General features: G+C 41.5%; 2 protein-coding genes and 1 long non-coding RNA gene across 8 annotated transcripts in view; 2 read left to right on the top strand and 1 right to left on the bottom strand.

Annotated features, from left to right (window-relative positions):
• ZFYVE16 (zinc finger FYVE-type containing 16) overlaps nt 1-8,989 on the top strand; it is a 25,550-nt gene extending 16,561 nt beyond the window's left edge. For all 4 annotated transcript variants that reach the window (XM_088653279.1, XM_035099890.3, XM_035099891.3 and 1 more), the window contains 8 exons: nt 786-868; nt 3,087-3,191; nt 3,993-4,143; nt 4,357-4,437; nt 5,172-5,334; nt 6,551-6,656; nt 8,011-8,172; nt 8,427-8,989. In XM_088653279.1, the coding sequence (XP_088509405.1) occupies nt 786-868; nt 3,087-3,191; nt 3,993-4,143; nt 4,357-4,437; nt 5,172-5,334; nt 6,551-6,656; nt 8,011-8,172; nt 8,427-8,591 (1,016 nt within the window). In that variant the 3' untranslated portion in view covers nt 8,592-8,989. The remainder of the gene's footprint in view (nt 1-785; nt 869-3,086; nt 3,192-3,992; nt 4,144-4,356; nt 4,438-5,171; nt 5,335-6,550; nt 6,657-8,010; nt 8,173-8,426) is intronic.
• Nucleotides 1-14,563, bottom strand: part of LOC148684420 (uncharacterized) — a 21,787-nt gene extending 7,224 nt beyond the window's left edge. The window contains exon 1 of the long non-coding RNA XR_015946232.1: nt 14,310-14,563. This is a non-coding gene — a long non-coding RNA (uncharacterized LOC148684420). The remainder of the gene's footprint in view (nt 1-14,309) is intronic.
• On the top strand, nt 12,168-26,620 carry FAM151B (family with sequence similarity 151 member B). 3 transcript variants are annotated; one of them, XM_035100081.3, is made up of 6 exons: nt 12,168-12,377; nt 17,580-17,705; nt 20,328-20,490; nt 22,640-22,851; nt 23,528-23,663; nt 24,437-26,620. In XM_035100081.3, the coding sequence occupies exons 1-6, from the start codon at nt 12,359-12,361 to the stop codon at nt 24,594-24,596; spliced, it is 816 nt and encodes a 271-aa protein (XP_034955972.2). In that variant the 5' UTR covers nt 12,168-12,358; the 3' UTR covers nt 24,597-26,620. The 3 variants fall into 3 exon arrangements, with proteins under 3 accessions (XP_034955972.2, XP_088509418.1, XP_034955971.2); XM_088653292.1 differs by having other exon boundaries at nt 12,305-12,382; XM_035100080.3 differs by lacking the exon at nt 12,168-12,377 and adding an exon at nt 12,832-13,617.

Below are 26,620 nucleotides of genomic sequence, written 5' to 3'. Positions count from 1 at the left end.
ATGCATTTTAAATAAAAGGACACATTCTACTCATGTAAAAACACATTGATTTCCGGACTGTCTGCGGGCCGGATTGAGAAGGCGATTGGGCCGCATCCGGCCCCCGGGCCTTAGTTTGGAGACCCCTGATATATGTGATGTCAATTTCCATTTTAATGGGTTAAGTTTAAAAAGACATGCCAGAAAGATTGAGGCAATCTCTTTCTGAAACTAAAGAAATTCATTGCCAAGGCTTATAGTACAAATCTATATGCCCCTATTTATTATTTCTTTTACTAATTCTCTCCCGTCACCATTTTGCACTTCAGTTACATTTGGAAGTACATGTGAACTGCTGGGGGCAGTTATAGCTGTAAGCTTCATATATGAATCATTTATTTTTTAAATAGCATACTTTCCCTGCTCATAAATGCAACTTGGGAGTTCCACTGATCACCACCGCCGCATTGAGGGACTTGTCACATCCACCCCCGTCTTCATCTGTTTTGCAAACAATCCCAGGTAGAACACCTCCATGTTGTATTACAAACCAGTTTTGAAACTATCCTCAATTTCAAAATGGTTTGCTGTATAACATTAGAGGCTGCTGTTTGAAAACAAAAGACAAAACACCCATGAGTATATTGGACTACCTTTGCAGTGTTTTGGATCCCAGCAATTATATATATATAAATTATAAATACCTGTTCCAACAACCATAATGTGTCAACTTCTAAAGTGATTGGGTTGTTTAGAAATTATTCTGTTCTGCATGTTTCTTGCTTTTCCCCCTTTTCTCTTGCTAGTGTACCCAACTCCTTTGACAAGTATTAGACATAGGAAGTCATTGTTTGGAGAAATAGGACACACAGTCATGAATTTACTTGTTGTGAGTATATGCTTTGGCTTGTATTTCATTCTTGCCCTGTTGCTGATACTAAAATTGCATCGTCAGAAATGAAATCAAGATCTCTGTATTAATTAATGCTGCCTAAGTATCTGTTATGCGGATGGCGCTGTGGTCTAAACCACAGAGCCTAGGGCTTGCCGATAAGAAGGTCAGTGGTTTGAATCCCTGCGACGGGGTGAGCTCCCGTTGCTCAGTCCCTGCTCCTGCCAACCTAGCAGTTCGAAAGCACGAACTGCAAGTAGATAAACAGCGGGAAGGTAAACGGTGTTTCCGTGCGCTGCTCTGGTTCACCAGAAGCGGCTTAGTCATGCTGGCCACATGACCCGGAAGCTGTACGCCGGCTCCCTCAGCCAGTAAAGCGAGATGAGCGCCGCAACCTCAGAGTCGTCCGCGACTGGACCTAATGGTCAGGGGTCCTTTTACCTTTAAGTATCTGTTGAAAGTTAACTATAGGAAACTATCAGTAAGATAAATTTCAGAATCTAGAATTAGATGATACCTTTTTTAGAACAACCAAGATGTCAAAAAATAATGAGAAAATTATAATTCTCCCTAAGTTCATCAGGCTAAATGTTAAGTGAAGCAGTGGGGCAAGATTGGGAGAACTACAGCATTGTTATTAAAACTATAAAGTCTTCATTGGCTTAAGATGGAGTATTGGAAGATATAGCAGGCTTTTAACAGATTAAGCTCTTCTAGGCCACTAAGCTTTGCAGGTTTCAGGTTACACCTAAGAATGCTTGGATGAAGAAACATACAATGGTAGATTTTTCATTTTTGAAAATATAATCCAGCAGTTCACTAGGTCTGTCATTAGCCTTAATCAAAACAATCAAGTTCCTTGTTGTAGTGAACAGCAGTAAAGTTTAAAAAAGACCATTTGTATACTAGCTAACCACATTTTGGGTGGTTTGCTAGGTAAACAAACAAACAACAGTGAGGAGCTGAATTGAATAGATTTATTTGGTAGCCAAAGGAAATGTGCCTTCAAAGGATCAAATTCCTCCTTCAGATGGTCGTCTGTCAGTGTCAGCGAGATGAACAAGGCAAAACTGAAGTGTCACACACACACACACACACACACACACACACACACACTTCTCCCACTTGGAGTTCTGGGTCCATGTTCCCATGACAAATGTGTATCAGGAACTATTGCAGAGGCAATTGTTAATCACATTTCCTGTCCATCACTTACCCCTTGTGTTTAGTTCCTCCTGTCACTGTTTTCAGTGGAAATGGGGTCTACTGGCTTGAGCTGTAAACAGAATGTGTCATTCTGCCCTATGAAAGTTACATGTTAATTAAATGTTGGAAGTATAACATAGAAGGGTATCTGGTGGCTTTATTCACACTTGGTGGGCATGTGAGTATTAATTATTCTGTAACTTTACAAAAAGTGTAATTTTATGCATCTGCCTAGTTGTATACAAGTTGTATACTGCACAACTTGTATACAAAAATACAGAATGGGTTAAAAAGGTAAAGGTCCCCCTGACCATTAGGTCCAGTCGTGACCGACTCTGGAGTTGCGGCGCTCATCTCGCATTATTGGTTGGCAGGAGCTGGGACTGAGCAACGGGAGCTCACCCCGTCGCGGGGATTCGAACCGCCAACCTTCTGATCAGCAAGCCCTAGGCTCAGTGGTTTAGACCACAGCGTCAGCTGACTATAATTAGAAGATAATATGTTCTCTAACTTTGTTTTCTCAAACTGGTTCAATTTACCTTGTGAGTGACTGGTTATTGTAATAAGTGAGTCAAAGAAGATAATAGTTCACATTTAATATATTTTTTGGTATACAGTGGAACCTTGACTTACATCCGCATCTTTTCGCGGATGTTACAAGTTGCGACTGTGGCAAACCCAGAAGTAAACGCCAGGTTTGCCATGATTCGCGCATGCACGGAAGTGGCCTCTATCATCTGCACGTGCGCACAAGCGGCTGCCGCCATCTACGCATGTGCAGAAGTTGCTGCCGCTGAATGCACAATGGCGCCTCTACTAGCGTTCGGTTTCACCCAGGGGACGGGCCTCCAGAATGGATTATAAGTAGAGGTTGTACTGTATATATTTTATAGAGAGCTTGGTACTAGATTTTGGGTAATTCTTTTTTATTCTACAGTCAGTAGTCATGAGACATACATACCGTTGAAAATTAAATGTATAAATTAATCAACTTTCTATTGCGTTGCAGGATCTTCGGAATTATCAATATACATTGCATACAATAGATAATTTATTTATTCATATGGAAATGGGTAGAAGCTACATTAAAATACCTCTGAGGAGATATAATGAGGTAAGAACAATTTGTCGTAAGGGCTGGTGCAGATGTAATCAAAAATTGGCAAAAATTTATATACAGACTACATAGTACCAGTGTGGCATCATGACTAATGTTGGATTTAACTACAGAGGACCAGGTTCAAATCTCCACTTAGCCATGAAGGTTGCTGAGTGATTTTGGGGTAGTAATTAAATCCTAACTATAATGCATTGCCATCTTTAGGGAAAGGGCAGGATAAAATAGAGTAAAGCATGTAAATGTTTTGTCCTGCGAAGTTATTAACATCTTAATATGTAAGAATTAGTTGTTTGAATAAGAAACGTTTGTAGGCCCTGTAATAGGATTTTATCCATTTACATGTGTTGTACTCTGGGTCCTAAACAATATTTTTCCAGGTTTTGTGAGGCTAAACTAATGTGCTCTATAGCCAAACTCACAGCCATTGTAGGAAAAGGGGCTTGTGGGTAGGACATTATACAAAGTATTAAAGTGGCAGCTTTGGCCTTCTGAAGCAGCTGTAGTGTGCTAAGGAGGAAGTGCTGAGTTTGAGAGAGATGCAGAATGGTCAGGGTTATGTGAAGGTCGGTAACATCAGAATCTCACTTCTAGCCTGATCCTATCCATGTAAGTTCTATGGTGTTCAACTGGACTTATTCTAGATATGTGTCTATACTTAGGGACATAGCTTAAGCCTTGGAGTTAAAAGCATCAGCAATTATTCATACTCTCTCTCTCTCTCTCTCTCTCTCTCTCTCTCTCTCCCACACACACACACACACACACACACACTTAATGACATTTCTGTAATTACAGGTGATGAAAGTCATAAATACTTCTAATGAGCATGTCATTAGCATTGGAGCCAGTTTTAGTCCTGAAGCAGATTCTCATTTAGTTTGTATACAGAATGATGATGGAGCCTATCAGACACAAGCAAACAGTGCTACTGGACAGCCTAGGAAAAGTAAGTGTCTTCCACGGTATTGTGTCCATTGGAGCATGTGGTCAGTTTTTTTGGCTGGTATGTGAGTGTCGCGGACTGGCTGGCCACTGTTTTTCTAGAACTTCATAAGTTGTGTGCATTTCTAGTATAACACAGAATGTAATACCTACTCAAATTATGTTTAAAATGCTTGTAAGTTTGTATGAGCAATTGACGTATATGATGTTTGTTTAGTTACAGGTGCAAGCTTTGTTGTGTTCAATGGAGCCCTAAAAACATCTTCTGGATTCCTTGCTAAATCTAGTATTGTTGAAGGTACGTGGTGTTTGTTTGTTTGTTGGTTGGTTGGTTGGTTGGTTGGTTGATTGTTTTTTTGCAGTCATGTCAGAGGTGAAGGAGGAGTCTCTGAGACAGAGATGTATCAGCATTGTACTCATGTTCCCAAGAGTGTTGTATGGCTAAGTTGTTTTTTGCAAAAGTTCTGTAGCTCCATTGTATTTCTCACTAAAGTTGCCCTTGTGAGTTTAGTATGCATGACAAAAAACCAGAGTCCTATGCAGCATATTCTATCCTCTGCACTTTTTTTTTCTCCAATTCCCCTCTTCTGCTGAAGTTGTGGGGGAATTGTTTGTGCCAGGTGTCATGCTGGAGCAGAGATGCAGTGAGGGCACAATAGTGAATTATAATCCTAAAAGGTACTCCCAAAGGTCTAGTCCAGGCCTCCTTTGGATGCAGAAAAGCCACTACTATAGCAGTCCAGCCTCCTTGAATTGGTGTGGGATACAGCTGAAGTGTGCTCCTTCCCTGTGCCACTCACAACTCTGCTCCTTTTTCAGCTGTTCCACAGGTGTTTCTTGGCCAGCAGAATGGCTCTGCTGAAACATGTTCTGCAAGTGTACTGTATCATTATTGTGGTCGTGTATTTGGTGTCCGACCATCAGCTGAATCTTATACCATGATGGATCTCAGGCACAGGATTTTGCCCATTGCTGTAATAAAATAATTTGGTTTTGTCATGTGTTTATTAAAGTAATTGTTTTTCTTTATAGATGGAATAATGGTTCAAATAACTCCAGAGATTATGGATGGCTTGCGTCAAGCTTTAAGGGAAAAAAAGGACTTTAGAATTACGTGTGGCAAAGTTGACTCTGGAGATCTGAGGGAATATGTAGAAATTTGTTGGGTAGAAAATGAAGAAAAAACAAATGTGAGGTATGATATTTTTACCAAAGTCAAAATGTGTGTTAATATTTTTCTGCAAAATGTCATCAGTTTTTTAAAAATAAAAGGTCTGGTATTGACAACTATTTGCATAATCCTCCTATATTGTATACAGAATTTTTTCCTAACATCTTTTGGCCATGCTTTATTAAAAAAATTAATTTATCTGAAGGTCTGTAGATTAGTCAGCCTCTCAGAGCTGCGTTATGAACATTTTAAATATTTTATGAATTTAGATACCGGTATTATGGACATTTATTCTTTTTTGTGGAAGCAAACATAAATAAGGTGGAAGAGAAATATAGAGAATGTTAAGCTGCACAATGAGACTGCATGTTTAGCAAAAGTGCTGTGTAGGAAATTTGGGTGATGACACAGTACTATTGCAACAGCCCTAGAACATGCACACATAACTGGTCATGTGCTGCAGATCAGAGGAACCATCCAGGAATCCAGTTTGAACAAGGTGAATTCAGTACAGTGGTACCTCGACCTACGAGTGCCTCGACTTCCGAAGGTTTTGACTTCTGAAGTCCGCAAACCCGGATGTATTTTCGCCGCATGCGCGTTCTGCGCAAAATCACACTTTGCACATGCACAAAATGGACGCTTTGACTTCCGAAGTTTTCGACTTCCGAAGAGCGCCGTGGAACGGATCGCCTTCGTAAGTCGAAGTACCACTGTATTTGACGTTTTTCACTTGCAACATTTTGTGGATTCAGAATTGGTGGTAAACAGTGACTTGAATTAAGTTTATTATTAAATATATTTCTATGTTGCCGCAGAAATGAAGTTCTCTAGGTAGCCTACGTAAAAAATTGTAAAAAGCCTGAAAGAATAAAAAAAGACAATTGCCTTTGCTCTTGTGTATTTGGATCCTTCTTGCAAGTTTTCCATAGGTATCTGGTTGGCCACTGTGGGAACAGGATACTGGACTAGATGGGCCTTTGGCCTGAACCAGCAGCCTCTTCTGAATTCAACATTCCACTCAGCTAGTGCTTAAGCAGCTGCTTGGATTTCAGACTTACATTTTTGGTCCATCCAATCTCAAATTCAGGATGGTTGACAGTAATAGATACAATTCTATATAATGTGACATGCTACATTAATTTCTATTTGGGCTGGCTTCCAGTAACACATTATGTAGGGAAAGAAACTAGCAGAGTCTGACTAGCGCAATTAATGCATTATTAACCTTGCTTCATAGAGTTACAAGCCCAATAGATGGGAAATCAATGGAAGGAGTTCCAAGTGAAAAAATTGTCCAAGAAGAATATTTTGAAATGGACAATAAACTTGTAAAGTGTACAGAAGTAAGTTAATGCTGCTGTTCTCAAAATAACAGATATTTGCTACAATATTAAATGAAGCTTTTGAAACATTGAAAAGGTATCTGGGTGTGAGAGATACAAAATTGCTGAATTCTTCACACTACATTTCCTTACCCCCAGTTCCCACCAGTGTTTCAAATGTTGGTTATTTCTTTACTTTCGAAAGCTGTAAGAATATTTATGAAACATTGCTCTCTTTCGTACTTAGTCCAGTTAAGTTACAGTTTATTTTCTGTATAAAATACCCTTATTAATCTTTATTAAAATAGTAATACATTAGTTTACTAATACATGAGATTTGTTATGTTTTTGCAGTTACTCAGGAAAGCACCAGATTATTACTTGGCCATGAGACATGGAAGTTGAAACTTTTTTCAGCCACTAGTATTTTGACTCATGAAAGGCAGCACACCTGCCTTTTCACGTTGTTCTGGAAGAACATATGCAAGGGATCCCCCAGGCTTGTCTCACCAGGCACGAAGAGATCATTTTGTAGTGATCTCTACCTACCTCATATGGAAGTGGATACCCAGGCAGGTTCTTCAGTATGATAGAGTATGTGGTGTATGTAAAGAAAGACCAACTGTTATTGGTATTGCTTTTCTTTATGGTTGTAAATCAGAAAATTTATTTTAAAAAAGAAAAAAGATTCTACCATAAAACAACAGCTGTTGGAAGGATATTTTATCCATGCACTCCTTCAGAGACATTTTTACTTGTCTATTCTCAGGTTTGAGTACTTAAGAAGTGAGTAGAGGTTGGGTCTGGGATATTTTTTTAAAAAAACACCACTCTAGAATCTTCCATCTGCATCCTACTTTGTAGGATAAGGATCACTTAGGTTCAGACATTGAATTCTTTTAGACTTATATTCCCTTTCAGCCCAATACTTTGGTTTATACTGGCTTTGCATCTACTCCATTGTTAGGCAAACTCTTGCTATTAGCAGCATAAATGTCTGGGTTAGGGAATGGGACAGATAAGTCTGGGAATTAGGGGTTGGGAGGAAGTACGACTGAGAGCTAACAGTTGGAAGTGGCCTTTTGGGAAAGGCATTTGTTTCTGCTTCCATATTTCAGAATGTTAACCTGCATTTTGAATACATTTTTCTTCTCCAATAGTTGGATGATTTCACACATTTTGTTTTGTTTTGTTTTGTTTTTTAAATTCCTGCATCTATCTTGTCCCTTTGCAAATTCTAGCGAACACCATTGATCCAACATGCCTATCATTGAATGTTATCACTGCTGCAGTAGTCATTTTAATTTTAGCAAGAAAAAGTCTACTATTTAGGGAAGAAATCACTATAGCTAACTGTTCTTTAATTACCTTTCAGGTGTTCTATCTCTTAAAGGCCAGTGACGTATTCAGTCATGCTCAACAATTTGCTAAAGAAATTGCATTGGCTTCTTGTATGGCCCTTCGCCAACATCTCAAAACCCTGAAAAGTCATGGAATGAACAAGATAGGCCTGAGAGTCTCCATGGATACCGATAGGGTAACTTTTTAAAAGCTGCAGCTATATATCCATATGTGTGATGCTCATATAGACATTTGGGAACACTGTATTGAATATGCCGTATATGAACTTGGGGGAAATGGAACAAAAGTGGTAAAAAATGTCTTCATGTAATTTAATATCAGTTCTTATATACATAACTCACCAGCATTCATTTGGATGAGATTTAAAACAGTCAAGTTCTTGCTGTACAAAAACACTTGTTGCCTCAACACGTTTTTATTTTATTTTAGGTGGAATACCAGGCAGGATCTGGAGGCAAGCTTCTACCCCAGCATTACCTAAATGATCTGGATAGTGCTTTGATCCCAGTGATTCATGGTGGGACATCAAATGCTACAAATCTACCAATGGAAATGGAATTAATATTTTTCATCACTGAATCTCTTTTAATATAACAGGCGTGTATGTTATACTGCAGTGGACTGAATTGCTAGCACTGACCAATACCAAAGCAGTTAGATGGATGGAATATTCAGGTTTTATTTTTTTTAAAAGCCAATGATTTAGTAACATATCTTTAATAACATTTTACCTTTTTAAAATGTGAGCATGTTCCTCCTTAATGTCAACATGAAATATCATTTTAAAAACTTGACCATTATCTAACGTTCTGAAAGTTTACACTTAATACAGCCCAGTAAAAGGCAAGAAAGGATTAAAACTAGCTTGTGCGTGCAAAATACTGAAGGATATCCATCTATCATTTACAGATGTTTTAGGTGGTTTTTTAAATTAGATGCAAGTCTGATAGGCTATTCTTAAATAGTTTTGGGTTTGTTTGTTTGTTTTGTTTGTTTGTTTTAAAAAAGATAAGTGTAAGTGAAACAAAACAGTTTCCAGCTCTTAGTAGTTGAGATTCAAGTATAAAAAGCTATTACTGAAAGTGTTTGGGAGATGTTTGAACAGATCAATATTACCTAGAAACACAGCATGTTTCTTACCATTGCGATAATTTTATAAGACTCTTGATTTTTTTTTAATGGTATGTTTTTGAAGTGTATAATGATGCACTTTTGCAAAATTTGACAGCTCTCATGGAATTACTTTTTGAATGGCTAACTTTGTTATATGTTTATAATGGATTTATTGAACACAAAAGATGAATACCCTTTATATTAAATACCTAATATTTTTTCTTCTATGCTCAGATGTACAGTTTCTTGGTTTTTCCAAGAATGAGTAAGAAGCCAGATGACCCTTAAAGTAGTCATCCTGTAGCAGTAAATCAGGCATGAAGCCTGTCTGTGCTCCATTCTCTGATTTTTGAGACATCTTGGTATCCCTGTTTATTTTCAGGGAGAACAATGTATTAAGTGTGAATTTTCACGAACGGTTTCCTGTATACAGTACTTATTTTTATACTGGGGTATTTGCATTAAATAAGCATTTATATATGAGGATAATTGATATTAGTACCTGAGAACTCTAAATACATTTTGATAATGCCTGCATAATGTTCCTGTTTGTTATGCACAGAAGTAAATTGTGTGTGCCTATGTGTCTGTTTGATTAAAGTATTAGACTGAATTTATTGCATTCTAATTGTATCTAGATGCCTTCTTACATTCACTGGGGTATATTTATGTTTTATCAAAATACAGCTTATAAACGAAAATGTTTGCCAGTTTATGTTACGGTGGCATAGGATTTTTGGAGACGTTGAGAAATTGCTGGCCATTAGACTATTATCATTGGACCTATGCACTCCTTTCTATTCAGAATTAAAATTCTGTGGACAAGCTAAAGTTTACAGTAACATTCATTACAATACCATATCTAGGTTCTTGTATCGGTGAACAGAGGAAGACAGCTGCAGCAAAGAATGCTAAGTGTTTCAAATATTGACCCATCATATGTAACCATGGCTTGTACAACATTGTATTGTGTAAAAGCAATTGTAACCCATTTTGTCATAATAGCTTTATGTTCTCTTGGAAATCGATCCTTTCAGTTTATAGATAACAAGTAGCGTTTTATAAACACTTGTTTTAGAACAATATTATTAGGCCTTATAAAATGTATAAATATTATTAAAATCTTCATGAATGAAGCTGACAAGTACTTAACAAATGACACAATAACATTTTAAAAGCCATGAAACATTGCTTAAAGGTCCCCTTCTTTCTGTTGCTTACTTAAATTGAACTTTATCGGTTCCCAAATCTATTTGAGGTTCCTCAGAGTAACCATGAAGATTTCTGCCTCTGTTTTAAAAGTGAACATGTTAAGCTTATTGACTTTGGTACATTCTGGCCATAAAAATTGTCTCTGGTCTTATTTATAGTATTACAGACCATGTACTTAAGATACAACTCGCTAAATAACCTGCTATAAGAAACCTGATTTTCAGTGTTCTTAAACGCACAGTAGAGAAATAAAGACTGGGATTCCAAGAACTCATGTGTGCCTAACTACTACTATGTATGTGTTTCTCAGACAATATTCTCATGCTACATAGCAAGTTGCTTAGAGGCAAATTGTGGGGGTTGAAAAAAAGACAAGTAAAAATACCGCTGAGAATGCCAGGTGCTTGGATATGCACGAAGTAGTTCTTTAGATAACCGCAAAATATGTGTGTTTCACATATTGAACAAATTGTCAATTGAGAAGGAAACTGGAGGTTTTCTGGTCCTGTTAGTCTTTAAGGGTTATCTGTACAGTATTTCTAGAATAAAACACAGAAGTATTTTAAAATGTATGTTGTGACACTTTACTAAAATTAAGTTGAACTACTTGTCTTTTATGTTGAACTGCTTGTCTTTTATGGGACGCGGATGGCGCTGTGGTCTAAACCACAGAGCCTAGGGCTTGCCAATCAGAAGGTTGGCAGTTCAAATCCCCGTGATGGGGTGAGCTCCCATTGCTCGGTCCCTGCTCCTGCCCACCTAGCAGTTTGAAAGCACGTCAAAGTGCAAGTAGATAAATAGGTACCGCTCCAGTGGGAAGGTAAACAGCATTTCCGTGTGCTGCTCTGGTTCGCCAGAAGCGGCTTAGTCATGCTGGCCACATGACCTAGAAGCTGTATGCCGGCTCCCTCGGCCAGTAAAGCGAGATGAGCGCCGCAACCCCAGAGTCATCCACGACTGGACCTAACGCTCAGGGGTCCCTTTACCTTTACTTGTCTTTTTATTATAATATCCAGCCACAGACCTGAAGGGGAAACAATATATATATATGGTGAAGGTGCATGTGTATTATTCCCCACTTTTCTCCCAAAGCACTTACCCGATTGTCCTAAAATTTGGCCACAACCTCAAAGTCGTATGCGACTTTTGAGGTTGCTTAATTGTTCCATATAATTTGTTCAAAACCATTGGTTTTTCATGTAAATTATCAACATGTTTTACCTTAAATAAATATTGCGGAAAATAACAGTATGCAACTATTATTGCTCTATATAAAACCTAAAATTTATGTTTATTAGTTCACAATTTAACATACTGAGAATAAATGAGTCAAATTCCTATGTTTTCATCACTTGTAGTGAGGCAAAATTTCAATCTGTAGGAGCAGGGTCTAAATATTAACCGATTTGTCCCAAATTTGAAATTTGAATTTACTTACAGCTCTATGAGCAGCATTTTAAGGAGAAACATGGGATATATACTTTAAATACATTTGCTGCACCAAAGGTATTTGTGGGACACACTCATAGGTGCTTGCATGGGTGTAGCCAGGATTTTTGTTGGGGGTGGGGGTCATGCATTTTGTTAGGGGGGGGGTAACCTGTTTGCTATTGATTTTTATTCATTGGGGGGGGCAACTGCCCCTCCCTGCTCCCCCTTGGTGCTTTGGGCTCCAAATATAGTGTTATATTTGTTCCAGAGATCTTAACGTAGCACACAGCTTGCCCACTTAGAAAGACACCACACTTTGCCCCTTTTGTGCGCCCTACCCCCTCTGCACATATGGACCGCCCAACCTCCGTTCCAATGCATTATTAAAACCAAGAGGGGCAGTATCGAGGCGTCAGTGGAGCGCGAGATTGAAAGATTTAATCCCAAAGCGGCAGATTCAGAGGGCATCCTAAACTGGGACTCTCTCTCCCGTCCGCTCGGCGGAAGGATATGTTGGCGCTGCTTCGAACGGCGCGTGCTCGACGTAGGCGCGCTCGAGGCCTGGGAGTATCTTGGCAGCTTCCCTTCTCCCGCTTCGGCCGAACATGGAAGCGCGCGAGCCGGGTAAGGTCCGTTCGCCGCCCCTCGTGGAGAGTCTTCCGCGCTCGCTGGAGCTGAGTGGGGGGCGGGGGGCGGAGAGAGAGAGGCTCCAGCCCCTTCTTCCTTCCTCATAGCCGGGTTGGTTCCGCTCGGTTGAGCGCAGGCAGGCTGCCATCTGGCTCCCAATTATTTAATAACAACTAAAATCACCCTCCTTTCCATTTTACTGATGAAATTTTCTGGGGGAAAGCGCGGCCGAGGAAGGGAGGGGGAGGGGGCGTTGTAGCCAGAAACCTTTACTGTATTTCTGTATGGAAAAAACTCCCAAGGTCCTCAGTGGGAAGTGCAAGTATTTCGGATTTTGAGGGGGTTTCTAGTAGGGGGGGGGAAGCCAAAGGAGATTCCCAAAGGTCTGACCTCCGCACACCCATGATGTACAAAGTAAAGTAAAGCATTCGCATCCGGTACAAAAAGAAACAGCATGAAGCCCCTGAGAGAGAAGGGAAGCAACGGCTGATGGTGTCCATTTTGAAACATGAAAAAAGCCATAGTAATGAGGGTTGAACTAGGGCAGTCTTTCCTCCTGCTTGTTAACCTGCAGGTATTCTGGACGCAGATTTCCATTAGGCCCAGCAAACGTAAAATAGGTATATAGGGGAGGCAGTGTGGTATAGTTAGGTATATAGGGGAGACAGAGTGGTATAGTGGTTAGAGCGCTGGGCCAGGACCCAGGAGATCAGGGTTCAAATTCTGACTGGGCGATTGAAGTTCACTGGGCGACCTTGGGGCCACTCTGTCTGAGCCTGATAAAATGGGGAGGATAAGTATGTATGTCGCCTTGAGCTCCTTGGACAAAAGGTGGGATATAAATAAAGCCAAGGTCAGACACCTGATCTATCCAGTACTACTGACTGGTGCTCTAGGGTTTCAGACAGGACATTCCCAGGATTGAACCTGGAACTTGCCAGTGAGCTATGGCACTTCCCCAAAGTGATGTTGAGGGTTATAGTCCAATAACATTTGGAGGGCAGCAGATTGGGAAAGGCTGAAATAGAAACTTATAAATGTTTTTGAGTGAAGATTTCCTTCCAGCCACCATGCATTGTGGTTTCTCTTTCTCCTTTTTTTGCATGCACATGCTTGGTTGGTTGCTTCTTGGGTGCACCTGCTAGAATGACAAGCAGGGCAGGTGTGCTGGTGCAAATATTAACCTTTTGTTCTCCATACCTAAATCACTGCTCACCTCTGTGGTCAACTTGTGTGGGTAAGTGTAACATCTGTTGTGGAGATTTGACTGGAAGACTGAAAAAATGCTATTTCAATTATTAGAGAGGAATAAATCAAGAGGATGCTGTTTTTCTAATCAGAGAAGCAATTGCTGCAATGTTACATACAAGACCCCGTGTCAGATAGTTTAATTGAAACACAGGCAGAGAAAGAAATGGAGTGTCTTCAGAAATGAAACACATTACCACCTCTTAAAATTATTGACTTGTTTTGAGGGCTATGTTGCTAATGCTCTTGCAGCTTTTTTATTATATGAAACTGAAGAGCAGGTATGACTGAAGAGCAATTTTGTTTCAGAAAAAGAAATCCTTAAAGCAGATATTTTCAACCTTTTTGAGTCCACGGCTCCCTTGACCAACTACATACTTTCTGTGGTGTCCCTGTGGGGTTCAGAAGCCCAGTTACCGGTATGTCACCCCTTGCCTGCAGAGCTGGCAGCTCTGACACTTTTTCGAACACCCTCCTTTGTGGACTATTCCCTCAGCTTCCTCTCCTTGGGAGTCCTCTGGGCAGCCACTGCTGTCACCCCTGGTCTCTGAGCTGCCCCCCCCCCGTTCCGAAGAGAGGTGCCTCCTCACACTGTTCCACAGCAGCCTGGGAAGAGGATGCCCCCATCCTTAGTGGCCCAGTGGAGACTGGCCAAAGTTGAATATGAGATCAGCATCTTACCTTGGGAGGTAGCAGTGGCAGCAGCAGGCATTGCCAGGCATGCATGGTGGAAAGGCTCTCCTTCAGCACTGGATACTAAGCTCCCAGGTAGGCCTTGCACACGGCAAGCACAAAAAAGGCCAAACACACTGCCTGCTTGCCTGCCTGCCTGGCCTTCCACTGGTCTGTCCATTTCCAACAACAAGGGCTGGCAAACTGTCTGGCTGCTGTCCCTTGCTCGCTTGCTTGCTCACTCCAAGGCTGCCTCAGCTCCTGGCAACCAGCACCCCCTGGCCAGCTCCAGAGGCACCATTCACCTGTAGAGCTTGTAGCCAGGGCTGCTGTAACAAACAACTGTGCAAGCCTTTGGGAGGCAGAGACATGATAGGGCATCAGAGGAAGGAGGGAGAGAAATAAAGAAAAGAAAGAAAGAAAGAAAGAAAGAAAGAAAGAAAGAAAGAAAGAGGGGCAGAGGCCAGTGTTGCCCAGGGCACTCCTAATCATTCAAAGTACCCCAGGGTGCCACAGCACATGGGTTGAAAACCACTGCCTTAAAGCATAACCCGATTCCATTTGTTGACAAACCCATGCCTCTCTCCACAAAAGCAAAACCTACCACTTACTGGATTAGATTAATCTCTTACAACTTCTGATCTGGATGGCTGATGGATCTCTTGTTCCATGCACACATACCTCATGTAGTGCTACACTGGGCCTTCTAGGTAGTGGTGCCCACCAAGGGCGTACCCACCACGGGGCAAGTTAGGGCAGCTGCCCTACTCTAGAAGCAGGGCTGGTGGGCAGAGGCGGAGCACAGCCCGGCGGAGCGCGAGTTCGCCATTCCCGCCGCGCCGCACCCTCCCTCCAGCTCCCCAGCGCGCCCTCAGGCAAGGCCAAGCGCGGCGGGGAACCAGGGAGCGCGGCGCGGTGGGCGGGAACGCCGAACTCGGGCTCCGCTGGGCTGGGCTCCGCCTCTGCCCACCAGCCCTGCTTCTAGGGAGGGGCACAGCCCGGCGGAGCGCGAGTTCACCGTTCCCGCCCGCCGCGCTGCACCCTCCCTCCAGCTCCCCGTCGCGCCCTCAGGCAAGGCCAAGCGCGGCGGGGAACCAGAGAGCGTGGCGCGGCGGGCGGGAACGCTGAACTCGCGCTCCTCTGGGCTGGGCTCCGCCTCCGCCCACCAGCCCTGCTTCTAGGGAGGGGCACAGCCCGGCGGAGCGCGAGTTCGCCGTTCCCGCCCACTTTGTGGCCCCTCCCCTTCCGTGCCTTGGCCCCTCCCCTTGCCCCCCCTAGTTTTGATCCTGGGTACGCCCATGGTGCCCACCCTATGGAATGCTCTCCCATCAGATTTAAAGGAGTTAAATAACTATACAACTTTTAGAAGACATCTGAAGGCAACCCTGTAAAGTATAGGGAAGTTTTTATATCCCAGATGGAAGGGGTATAAATTTGATGATGATGATGTTTGATGTTTTATTATGCTTTTATATAGGTTGGAAGCCGCCCAGAGTGGTTGGGGAAACTCAGTAAGATGAGTGGGGTACAAATAATAACTACTTCTTGTTGTTGTTAATTTCCACACATTGGGACATCTCAGTATCATCTACACTGACTAGCATACGGTTACCAGTTTTATTTTGTTTTTTCAATTAATCCGGGGACACTTTAAACCAGGGTCCCCAAACTAAGGCCCGGGGGCCAGATGCGGCCCAATCACCTTCTAAATCTGACCCACGGATGGCCCGGGAATCAGCATGTTTTTACATGAGTAGAATGTGTCCTTTTATTGAAAATGCATCTCTGGGTTATTTGGGGGCATAGGAATTCATATATATTTTTCGAAATATAGTCCGGCCCCCTACAAGTTCTGAGGGACAGGGGACCGGCCCCCTGCTAAAAAAGTTTGCTGACCCCTGCTTTAAACAAACAAACAAATACACATTCGGACATTGATGCTGCAGCGATGGCGGTGGCAGAGGGTGGCCGCCGCCTTGACCTCAACCGCCACGTTTCCCCTTCCTCCGAGGCTTCTATCTCCTTTCTCCATGAGCCTGGGCAGCCCCTGAGATGTTGCTTCTTTGGTGGTGGGGAAGCAGTGGGCGGTGGGCAGCCCCAATCCCACTCCTACTTGCATGCAAGCAAGAAGGGGTGGGGATCCCTCAGATGGGAAGCGAGGTTTCACACTGCCTTTCAGAGCAGCCCCAATCCCATTCCTACTTGCGGGAGGGGACAGGGATCCCTCGGCTGGGAAGGGAGGCTTCCCGGTTGCCTAACTGAGAGATCCCTGCCTCCTCCTGCTTGCACACAAGCTCTGATAGGCAGCATGAAGCCTCCCTTCACAGCTGAGAGATCCCTGCCCCGCACCTGCTTGCACACAAGTAGGAGTTGGGAGGCTGCTCCGATAGGCAGCGTGAATCCTCCCTTCACAGCTTAGTTGCTGGGGTCAGGGAAGGTGGAGGCAGCCTGGAAGCTGCAGCTTAGAGCCCCTGCACCACCATCATATGGGGACTTCCGAGCAGCTCCTGAAGCCAGCCAGAGCCAACTGCTCTGGGCTGCTGAGACTGCCGCTGCTGCATTTCCTGGGGACATTAAATGAAATCTGAGGACATTCTGGGGATGGAATTTGTCCGGGGACTTATTCGCAAATCCAGGGACCATCCCCAGGAAACGGGGACATCTGCTAACCCTAGACTAGCAGTAACTCTCTAATACTTTAGGCATGGCACTCTACCTGGAGATGCCAAGGATTACACCTGGGACCTTCTGCATGCAAAGCAGATGCTGTGCACTGAGCTGTAGCCCTTCCCCTTCAGAAGTTCCACTTGACTGTGATTCCTAGAAGACCCTGCTCTCTGCCTTGCAGGTCTTTCCCCACTTGGCCTGGGAGGGCGAGGCCCTGACTGACTACAAAAGCTGCTGAATTCTTGGGCTGGCATAGTGTTTAGGGGCTTTCATTGAGGTGTGGGGTAGTTGCTGCTATTGATGTTATTTTTTATATTGTTTACAACTACTGTTGTTTGTAATTATGTGGTTTTTTAATATGTTGTAAGCAGCCTTGAGTGTGGTTTTAAGTTTGGAAAGGTGACATACAAATAAAATGAAGGACTGACTGATTAGCATTTGTGTTCAAATCTTCCCTGTATTGTCAGTAATAGCTTATTTTATTCCTACTTTAATGCTAGATATTATTTCTGTTTCACATTAGTTGTCTCTATTCCCACACACACATGGCTTAATAAGCTTTTGTAAGCTGTCTAACATTGACATTTATTCCCTCCAATGTTCTCAACATAGGGTCTTGGAGTGAAAATATATTGGATTATTTCCTGAATGCCAAACAAATTAAAACAAGAGATGGAGCTGAAATCATCTGGTACCATAGAGCAAATAATAAGTTACAAATGACAGAGGCGATGCAGAGTAAGTATTTGCTGGACAATACAGTATTTGAAAACAGACCAACTGTTAACTGAGAATATGATAAAAGCGGTTTATTTTAGTTTTACAATGTAACATGGAAGCACTTCTGAGGCCAGAGTTGAACTACCAGAGCATTGCATGTGGTTTGTTAGAAGAATAGTTTGTTTCTTTTGTAATCATCAAATCAGAGAGCTACTCAGTTGCCTGGTAGTCATGCCACTTCAGAAATGCATTTCTAGCCCTTACGTTTGGAGACAATATGTGAAAATATGAGTGCATCATAAGCTTTATGACACATTTCCCAAAGGCATTCCATTGTGGCTGCAATTATTTATTATATATCACCCTTTAAGCAAATTTCCAAGATGGGAAAGGCAGAGAACCTTATGGCATGAGCCCATCCTAAACAGCGAAGAAGAGACTGCATGGAGTGATAGTGGTAAAATATATGAACCCCCAGTCTAGGTATGTGACAGCAGTGGTGGAAAACTAATGTCCTTCAAGATGTTGCTAGAGTATACCTCTTGTCATCCCATTGGCCATGGTAACTGGGGCTGATGGGAGCTGAAGTCCAGCAACATTAAGAAGGGGCCACAGGTATCCTACCAGCTCGGCTATAGGTAGAGGCGTACCTAGGTTCCCTTGAGCCCTTGGCAAGGAGATATATTGGTGCCCCCATCTCCAGAAAGAAAGCATGATGTAATTAAATAATCACAATTATTAAACTGGGGGCTTAACAGCAAATCTTATAAATGTCTACTCACAAGTAGACTACCAAGTTCAATGGGGCTTACTCTGAGGAAACTGGGTACACAGGACTGCAGCCTAAATCTGGCACGCCAGAGGCAGGAACTTCTGAGAATACCTCACTTCCCTTTTCATTACTCTGACAAGGTGCCAGCAGAAAGTGTAACTTGGAGGTTACACACTTTACTCAGAAGTAAGCAGCACTTACGTCAATGGCTTTTGCTCTCTGGGATAAACATGCAGCAGCGCACACACTGGAAATTGGTTAAGGTGAGAAAGAAACCAGGGATATTAGATATTTGAAGATGGCTAGCATATCTTCTCTAAGTCCCTCTTTACCAGGCTAAACATACCAAATGGCCTCAACCATTTTTCATTATGCTTGGTTTCCAAGCACTTCAACATCTTGGTTGCCCTGATCTGGACATGTTCTAGCTTGTCAATATCCTCCTTAAATTGTGGCTCCAATAACTGGACACAGTACTCCAGGTGTGTGACCAAGGCAGAATAGAGCGGGACTATTACTTCCCTTGATCAGGACACTGTAACTGTTATTGCCAATAATAGCAATAGCTTTTTTGCTGCTACATCACACTGTGGACTCATGTTAAGTTTGGGGCCTACTAAAACCCCTAGATCATTTTCACATGCAAACCAGGTGCGCCCCATCTTATCTGGCTCTTCCTGCCCAAGTGTAGAACCTTGTATTTGTCCCTTAGTTTGGGCCAATCTGTTAAGCTCATTTTGAATCCTGATTCTGTCCTGCAACATTAGTTACCCCTCCCATTTTGGTGTTATCTGCATATTTGATTAGCATCCCCTCAATACCTTCATCCAAGTCATTTATAAAGATGTTGAAGAACAACGCACCCAGGACAGAACCCTGCAGCACCTCACTTGTCACTTTTCCCAGGATGTTGAGGAACCAGTAGTGAGCACTTTCTGGGTTTGGTCAGTCAACCAGCTCCAAGTCCACCTAGCAGTTACCTTGTCCAATCCACATTTTGCCACCTTCTCCACAATAATATAATGGGAGACTTTGTGCGAGAGATGAAATAAGTTTGGAATAGGTGCAAGTCTCTTCTTGTCCTGCCCTACTTCAGAACTCCCTTTTTGTGGGGACTTATACCATTTTAAATTACACCAGTTTAAGTTCTGGCTGAGTCCCAGTTGAGCAAGGTTGAGGGACTTGCTCCAGCATAGCCCCAGCTGCATTCAAGATTTGCCAAATCCAAATTTGTTCATTTTGGCAGATCCTGGGTTGGAATTGTACTGTAAGTCTATAACCCTAATCCCATTTACCTGGGACTAGGCCCCATTTATTCCAATGGGATTTGCTTCGGAGTAGATATTGATAGAACTGGAGCCTATGTTGTTTGCCTTAAAAAGCACAAACATGAGAAATTAATTAAGTAGCTTCTGTGGAGTACAAAATAAGGAGAAGAATGCAATTAGTGTGCCTTTCAATTTACTGCCCACTCACAAATTAACTTGTCAACTGTTCTTTAAAGCAAATATTCTTAAGCTTCATGTTTTAAGCTAGATACTTCTATTCCAGCAAACAACCCTGCTCTACAGTGTGATTAGGAAATATGTGTATTTATGAATATATTTAAAATAACACTGACAAGTCTATCTAGGTGAATGCAATAGTCCTGGTTTCCCCAAGCCTCCCAGATGAGCTTTGTGAGCAGAGATATGATGAATCTATGTTTCCACTGTCTGTGTCTAGTGATCTTCTTCAAGCGGATTAAACTGACTCTTAAGTGATCTAACATAAATGTTGGATAGCAATACAATTTATCCATGACAAATTTAAATGTCACAACACTTATTGTTTTACCTTTTTCTGTTCATATTTTTGTAAACAAACAGGTCCAGCTCACATGATAGAGGCTGATGTCCTTCTCTGTGAAGAAGAGGGAAGTGGTGAGCCCATCATGGCTCATCCACCTGAAACCAGTAGTGATAACACATTAAAGGAATGGCTGAATGAAATTAAAAACACTAGCAAGGGCATCAAGCTTGATTTTAAAAGGTATTTGGAATATATATAGATAAATGTTTGCAAGATTAAGGGTGCTGTCCTAAATGCACACATGCTTACTAAGAAGTAAGTTCCATTGAGCTTAGTGAGACTTAGTGAGACTGTCTTCCCAGTAAACTATGAGTACAATTCTACAGTTCTGTCTTAACAGTAATTACCGGTATAACATTAGATATAGGCAAGAGCAAACCTGTTATTATCTCTAAGTTTTAAAGCATTTTAGGATACAATAAAAGAAAGCATTTTGCTTAGGTTAAACATTTCCCCCTGAAAAATTCCTCAGTTCCCGCCTTTCCCACTTTCATGTGATCTACAACCTTAGGATTGTTGTTGTTGTTTAGTCGTTTAGTCGTGTCCGACTCTTCGTGACCCCATGGACCAGAGCACGCCTGTCTTGCACTGCCTCCCGCAGTTTGGTCAAACTCATGTTCGTAGTTTAGAGAACACTGTCCAACCATCTCGTCCTCTGTCGTCCCCTTCTCCTAGTGCCCTCAATCTTTCCCAACATCAGGGTCTTTTCCAGGGAGTCTTCTCTTCTCATGAGGTGGCCAAAGTATTGGAGCCTCAGCTTCACGATCTGTCCTTCCAGTGAGCACTCAGGGCTGATTTCCTTAAGAATGGATAGGTTTGATCTTCTTGCAGTCCATGGGACTCTCAAGAGTCTCCTCCAGCACCATAATTCAAAAGCATCAATTCTTCGGCGATCAGCCTTCTTTATGGTCCAGCTCTCACTTCCATACATCACTACTGGGAAAACCATAGCTTTAACTATACGGACCTTTGTAGGCAAGGTGATGTCTCTGCTTTTTAAGATGCTGTCTAGGTTTGTCATTGCTTTTCTCCCAAGAAGCAGGCGTCTTTTAATTTCGTGACTGCTGTCACCATCTGCAGTGATCAAGGAGCCCAAGAAAGTAAAATCTCTCACTGCCTCCATTTCTTCCCCTTCTATTTGCCAGGAGCTGATGGGACCAGTGGCCATGATCTTGGTTTTTTTGATGTTGAGCTTCAGACCATATTTTGCGCTCTCCTCTTTCACCCTCATTAAAAGGTTCTTTAATTCCTCCTCACTTTCTGCCATCAAGGTTGTGTCATCTGCATATCTGAGGTTGTTGATATTTCTTCCGGCAATCTTAATTCCTGCTTGGGATTCATCTAGTCCAGCCTTTCGCATGATGAATTCTGCGTATACAGTAAGTTAAATAAACAGGGAGACAATATACAACCTTGTCGTACTCCTTTCCCAATTTTAAACCAATCAGTTGTTCCATATCCAGTTCTAACTGTAGCTTCTTGTCCCCCATAGAGATTTCTCAGGAGACAGATGAGGTGATCAGGCACTCCCATTTCTGATCACAGATGAGGTGATCAGGCACTCCCATTTCCATAGTTTGCTGTGGTCGACACAGTCAAAGGCTTTTGCATAGCCAATGAAGCAGAAGTAGACGTTTTTCTGGAGCTCTCTAGCTTTCTCCATAATCCAGCGCATGTTTGCTATTTGGTCTCTGGTTCCTCTGCCCCTTCAAAATCCAGCTTGCACTTCTGGGAGTTCTCAGTCCACATACTGCCTAAGCCTGCCTTGTAGAATTTTAAGCATAACCTTGCTAGCGTGTGAAATGAATGCAATTGTGCGGTAGTTGCAGCATTCTTTGGCACTGCCCTTCTTTGGAATTGGGATATAGACTGATCTTCTCCAATCCTCTGGCCATTGCTGAGTTTTAGGATTAGTCCATTGCATTTTCTTTTAATATAATTTATACCTTATCCTGCTTCTTCAATACAGTACAACAAGGCAGCTTACAAAAACTAAAATTAGAGATAAAAGCAAGATCAACAAAACATTAAGAAATGGTCACATGCAGCTAAAATATATGATGTTGCAATGCAGCTGTTATAGATATTAGAATAGAGCTCGAACCATAAAGCATCACACTATTTAATGATGTTTAATTTAACATGTATGTGGTACAAAAGTATTAATCACTTTACAGTCTGTGTTATCATGGTTAATTTGCTGAGCTGGAATTTCATGGTGTAAGAATCTTTAGAAGCTGACAATAAAGAGCATTATATTAATCAATCCAAGTGTTACAGATAAGACTAGGAAGATGTTATCAGGTTACTTGTTGTTCTGTCTTTACAGCCTAGCAGCTGTTAATCCATCAATGAAGCTTCTTGGAGACATAAAACTCAGGCAACCGGTTTGGATTAATGCAGACATTCTTCTTGGACCAAATGGAAGTAATTGTGTAGTAGATGCAAAGGGGTTTCTAGACACTGTGATATCATTTTTTCCAGATGTAACTTTGTCATTAGGATGGACAACGGGGGGGATTAATCTAAAATGCAATAAAGGTAAGAATAAATATTGGAATGCTATGCAAGAATTAATCCACCTAATACTATTGCAAGATACAATATCATGCAGTTAATTTACCTAACAGTATGCATTCTAGGAAATTATGTCAAGCTGTTATCATTGCCATAGTTTATATTTTAAATTTAAATTTGTGTTTCTTTGTATTTGGTCATCCTAGTTGTCTATCTGCTTCTTTCAGGTTTGGGACCTCTGATGCTGTGATTCTTTTCCCCCATTAAATAAAATTAGGAAAGCTGCTCTGTGTGTACAAAAGAATGAGCATGCAGAGCTGCCCACTTCAATTAAGTGAAAGAAACTTATTGTGAATTACTGTAACATGTGAAGTGTGCCTGGGTCATGTTAAAATCCAGGACCCTTATCTTCCATATGCCTGTGCACACAGCACATTATGAAACCTGTTTTCCCAGCTATTTGAAAATAAATGTTCTAGGTTTGTATGCTCCAAAGCCAACAGGAATTTGAGTTTGACTTTAAGATTTCTGATCCCTTTCCACAGCTTGGTGCTCATTGTCTCTTCCCCTGGTGCCTAGTTCCTGAAAAATGATTTCTGATCATTAATATTTTGTGGTTGTAACTTTAAAAAACCCACACATGCTGCTGAGATGGCAGAATAAGTGCTTGAATGAATTATGTGTTTTGTTATTTTTTTAGGCTATAGTTTAGCAATGGTGCAAGAGATGGCCAAGATATGTAGAGATCTTACTCAGCCAATAACATTTCCTGTTCGAGCTGCTTTGGTTCGTCAGTCAATAACAGAACTACTGTGGTTATTACAGCAATCAAACAGGTATAGTTAACATCAGTCAGTTGATTTGGAGATTGGAGACCAACTGGTAGATTGGGATGGCATGTAACAGGATGTTCATTGTCCATTGAGCATTTCTCCATCATAGAACTGAATGGAAAGCCTCTGCACAACAATAGCTTAGCATTAATGCTAGTTAAGTACCCATTCATTTTTAAATCAGTGTGTCAGGTATATAGTCCAGCATTTAAGTATTAAAGAGAAGGGCCGTGGCTCAGTTGTAGAGCATCTGCTTTGCATGCAGAAGGTCTTGGGTTCAACCCCTGGTTTCTCAAGGTAGAGCTGAAAATTGCCCCCATCCGAAACCCTGGAGAGTGAGTGTAGACAGTAGGCTAGATGGACGAAGGGGCAGACTTGGCATAAGGCAGCTTCTTGTGTTGGTATTACTAAAGATGGACATACTTGAGAAAAAAGCAATGAGCTTGTGCACATATGCTTAAAAACTGTTGACAGAATGGAATGATTGTATAAGGCAACTTCAATAAATGCCAAAAAATACCTGGTATATTTTTCTGACATTGTTGGAATTCCCCAGTTTGGACATAAAAAGGAACTTGGACTTAATGCACGTCAACTAAGATGCTGGTGTGCTAGAGGAAGGAGCTGTGCAATGATGTTGAGAAAATATTAGCAGAGACACTTATATCATTTTAATGGATTCTGCCTATCTTAAATTTTAATATTAATGTTATTTGCTTAAGTTTTATGTAGACGTCTATAAAATTAAACTGAAGTTTTGTTGACTTTCATTCCAGATACACTCTGACAATTTGGACAGGAAAACATGATGACTATTCCGTAGAAGATCTGCTCTTCATCAGAGATAGCTTTGATAAAAGTAGAGTTTTTTATGATATCTTAGAACCACAAAAGTCTGAATTTAGAAAGGCCATAGGAATGCAAATTGTGACATAAAGAGAACAGACTGTGATCAGAGTTCATGTTTATGGAATGGGGCTTTTCCATATTCCGCTTCTCTTTGCAGTGCTCCTTGCTCACCCAATCTGCTTCTGGGGGTTGGGAATTCTTGGGATGGTATGGGAGTTGAGAGAGTTACACCTGAGCATTAAATAGAACTTTTACTATGTCTTTCCAAAAGTAGTTGTACTCTAACTCCCATATTACCTGACCACTGGTCATGCTTGCTGCGCTGAAGGGAATTGGAAATCAAACAAAATATTTGGAGGACCACAAGTTCCCCATCTCTGACCTAATCTATGCAAAAATGTTACCGTTCTGGATACCATAGTGCCACTATCCCATGGACACACGAAGGTGTAATATACTGGAAATCCACTGACTGCTATACTTCCCTTCATGTTAACTCTCATTGTATATATGATCCATTGCCTAAAGTGGAACGCTATAATATACCCATGTAGGTTCTCACCCATGGAAACACACCTGAAGGTCTTACAGCCAGCATTGTTAATTCTGCAATACTCACCTAGTGCACTGAAAAGAGTGATGGAGCAGGTAGAACTACTATAGTGCAAGCCTATTTCGTCAGATTAATAAAATTAACTGATGAATAAAACTCTTACTCACCCCATAAAAGCCCCTCTAAAGCAACATAAGGTAGTCTATTTGTCATTCAGTTTATCAAGCACATGTGGGAAATTATTGCCTGGTCTCCCTCGCCCCCGAAAGATACATTTTTCTTCCTAACTTTGCTGTTGGCTGCTGTCAGGAAAGGGGATAGTTACAGCATTGACTAACATTTAAGAAAGTGGATCTGTTCAGTTAAACAGAGAAATGATTCCTACCTCTCAAAAATAATTAAGATATCCAGGATTTTAGAGTAGCTATGATTGGGCAGTAGCATTTCTTACTCATAAAAGCAAAAGGTATATTTTTTTGACCTGAGTGCGGAAACATTTTAAAAATCACCCTGCGAGTGTCAATGCAAGTCTATCTGCATTTGAATCAAGAGTTGGCATACTTAATCTCTTACATACTAGGCTGCAGCATTTGATAAACATCATACAGTGGTACCTTGGTTTGTGACCGCAATCCGTTCCGTGGAGGCGGTCGCTCCCCGAATTGGTCGTTCGCCGAAGGCACGCTTCTGCGCATGTGCAGAGCACTTCTGCGCGCGCACACGCTGCGCAGATCGCTTCTGCGCATCCGAGCACCGTGGAACCCGGATGTAAACACTTCCAGGTCCGTGGTGGTCGGAAACCGAAGTGGTCGCAAACAGAGGTGGTCGCAAACTGAGGTTTGACTTAGCATTACAATGAAACTACAACAAGTATTTTTATTCATTCTATTATTTATTTCAGAGTTTTTGTACCCAGCTCTTCCGACTGGAGCAAAGGGCAGTTTACAGCACAACATACAGTATAAACAGTACTATAATCTAAAAACAAAACAAAATCATACATCCATTATAAAAACAGCAGCACTTAGCCTCAACTCCAACTAGCAGCAACATCATCTGGTTTTAGTTTGATTCTGCTTCAAATTATGTTTCATTGAAAGCAACTGCCACTTCAGTACATACGGTAATTCTTAAGTATGTATTCCCTTTTAGTCTTCAACGCTCAGGTTCCATGCTTTTTATATTTTTACAGAAGGCAAATTAACATCCATCCACTTAAAATGCCATATTTTTTTCTTACCTGGATGTTAAGCTTATTGTGTTTTCTTCATTATCCATCTATTTGTAATCACAGAGCCTTTGGTTACAGTTTGAGTAGATTTATTTCTGTACTTTCCATAAACCTACTTTATGTTATCTCAAAGAGCTCCCATACAAAGCTGGGCTGTTGTGCTTGGAAACTGAAGAATGTTATCCTTATGGGTGCATGTTATTTGCTTTATATTACTAGCATTTGTGTGCACTAGAAAATACATAAATGAAACTGTAATCGTTCTAAAATGATTTGATGTTGCAGAAATCTCTTTCCTCAGACTCAATAAAACTGTTTTTGAAATTA

This window comes from Zootoca vivipara, chromosome 10 (assembly GCF_965207765.1).
Source record: "Zootoca vivipara chromosome 10, rZooViv2.hap1.1, whole genome shotgun sequence".
In the NCBI taxonomy this organism is placed as follows: domain Eukaryota; kingdom Metazoa; phylum Chordata; class Lepidosauria; order Squamata; family Lacertidae; genus Zootoca; species Zootoca vivipara.
The sequence above is the reverse complement of the archived record's forward strand: the minus strand, read 5'-3'. Positions and strand labels throughout refer to the sequence as shown.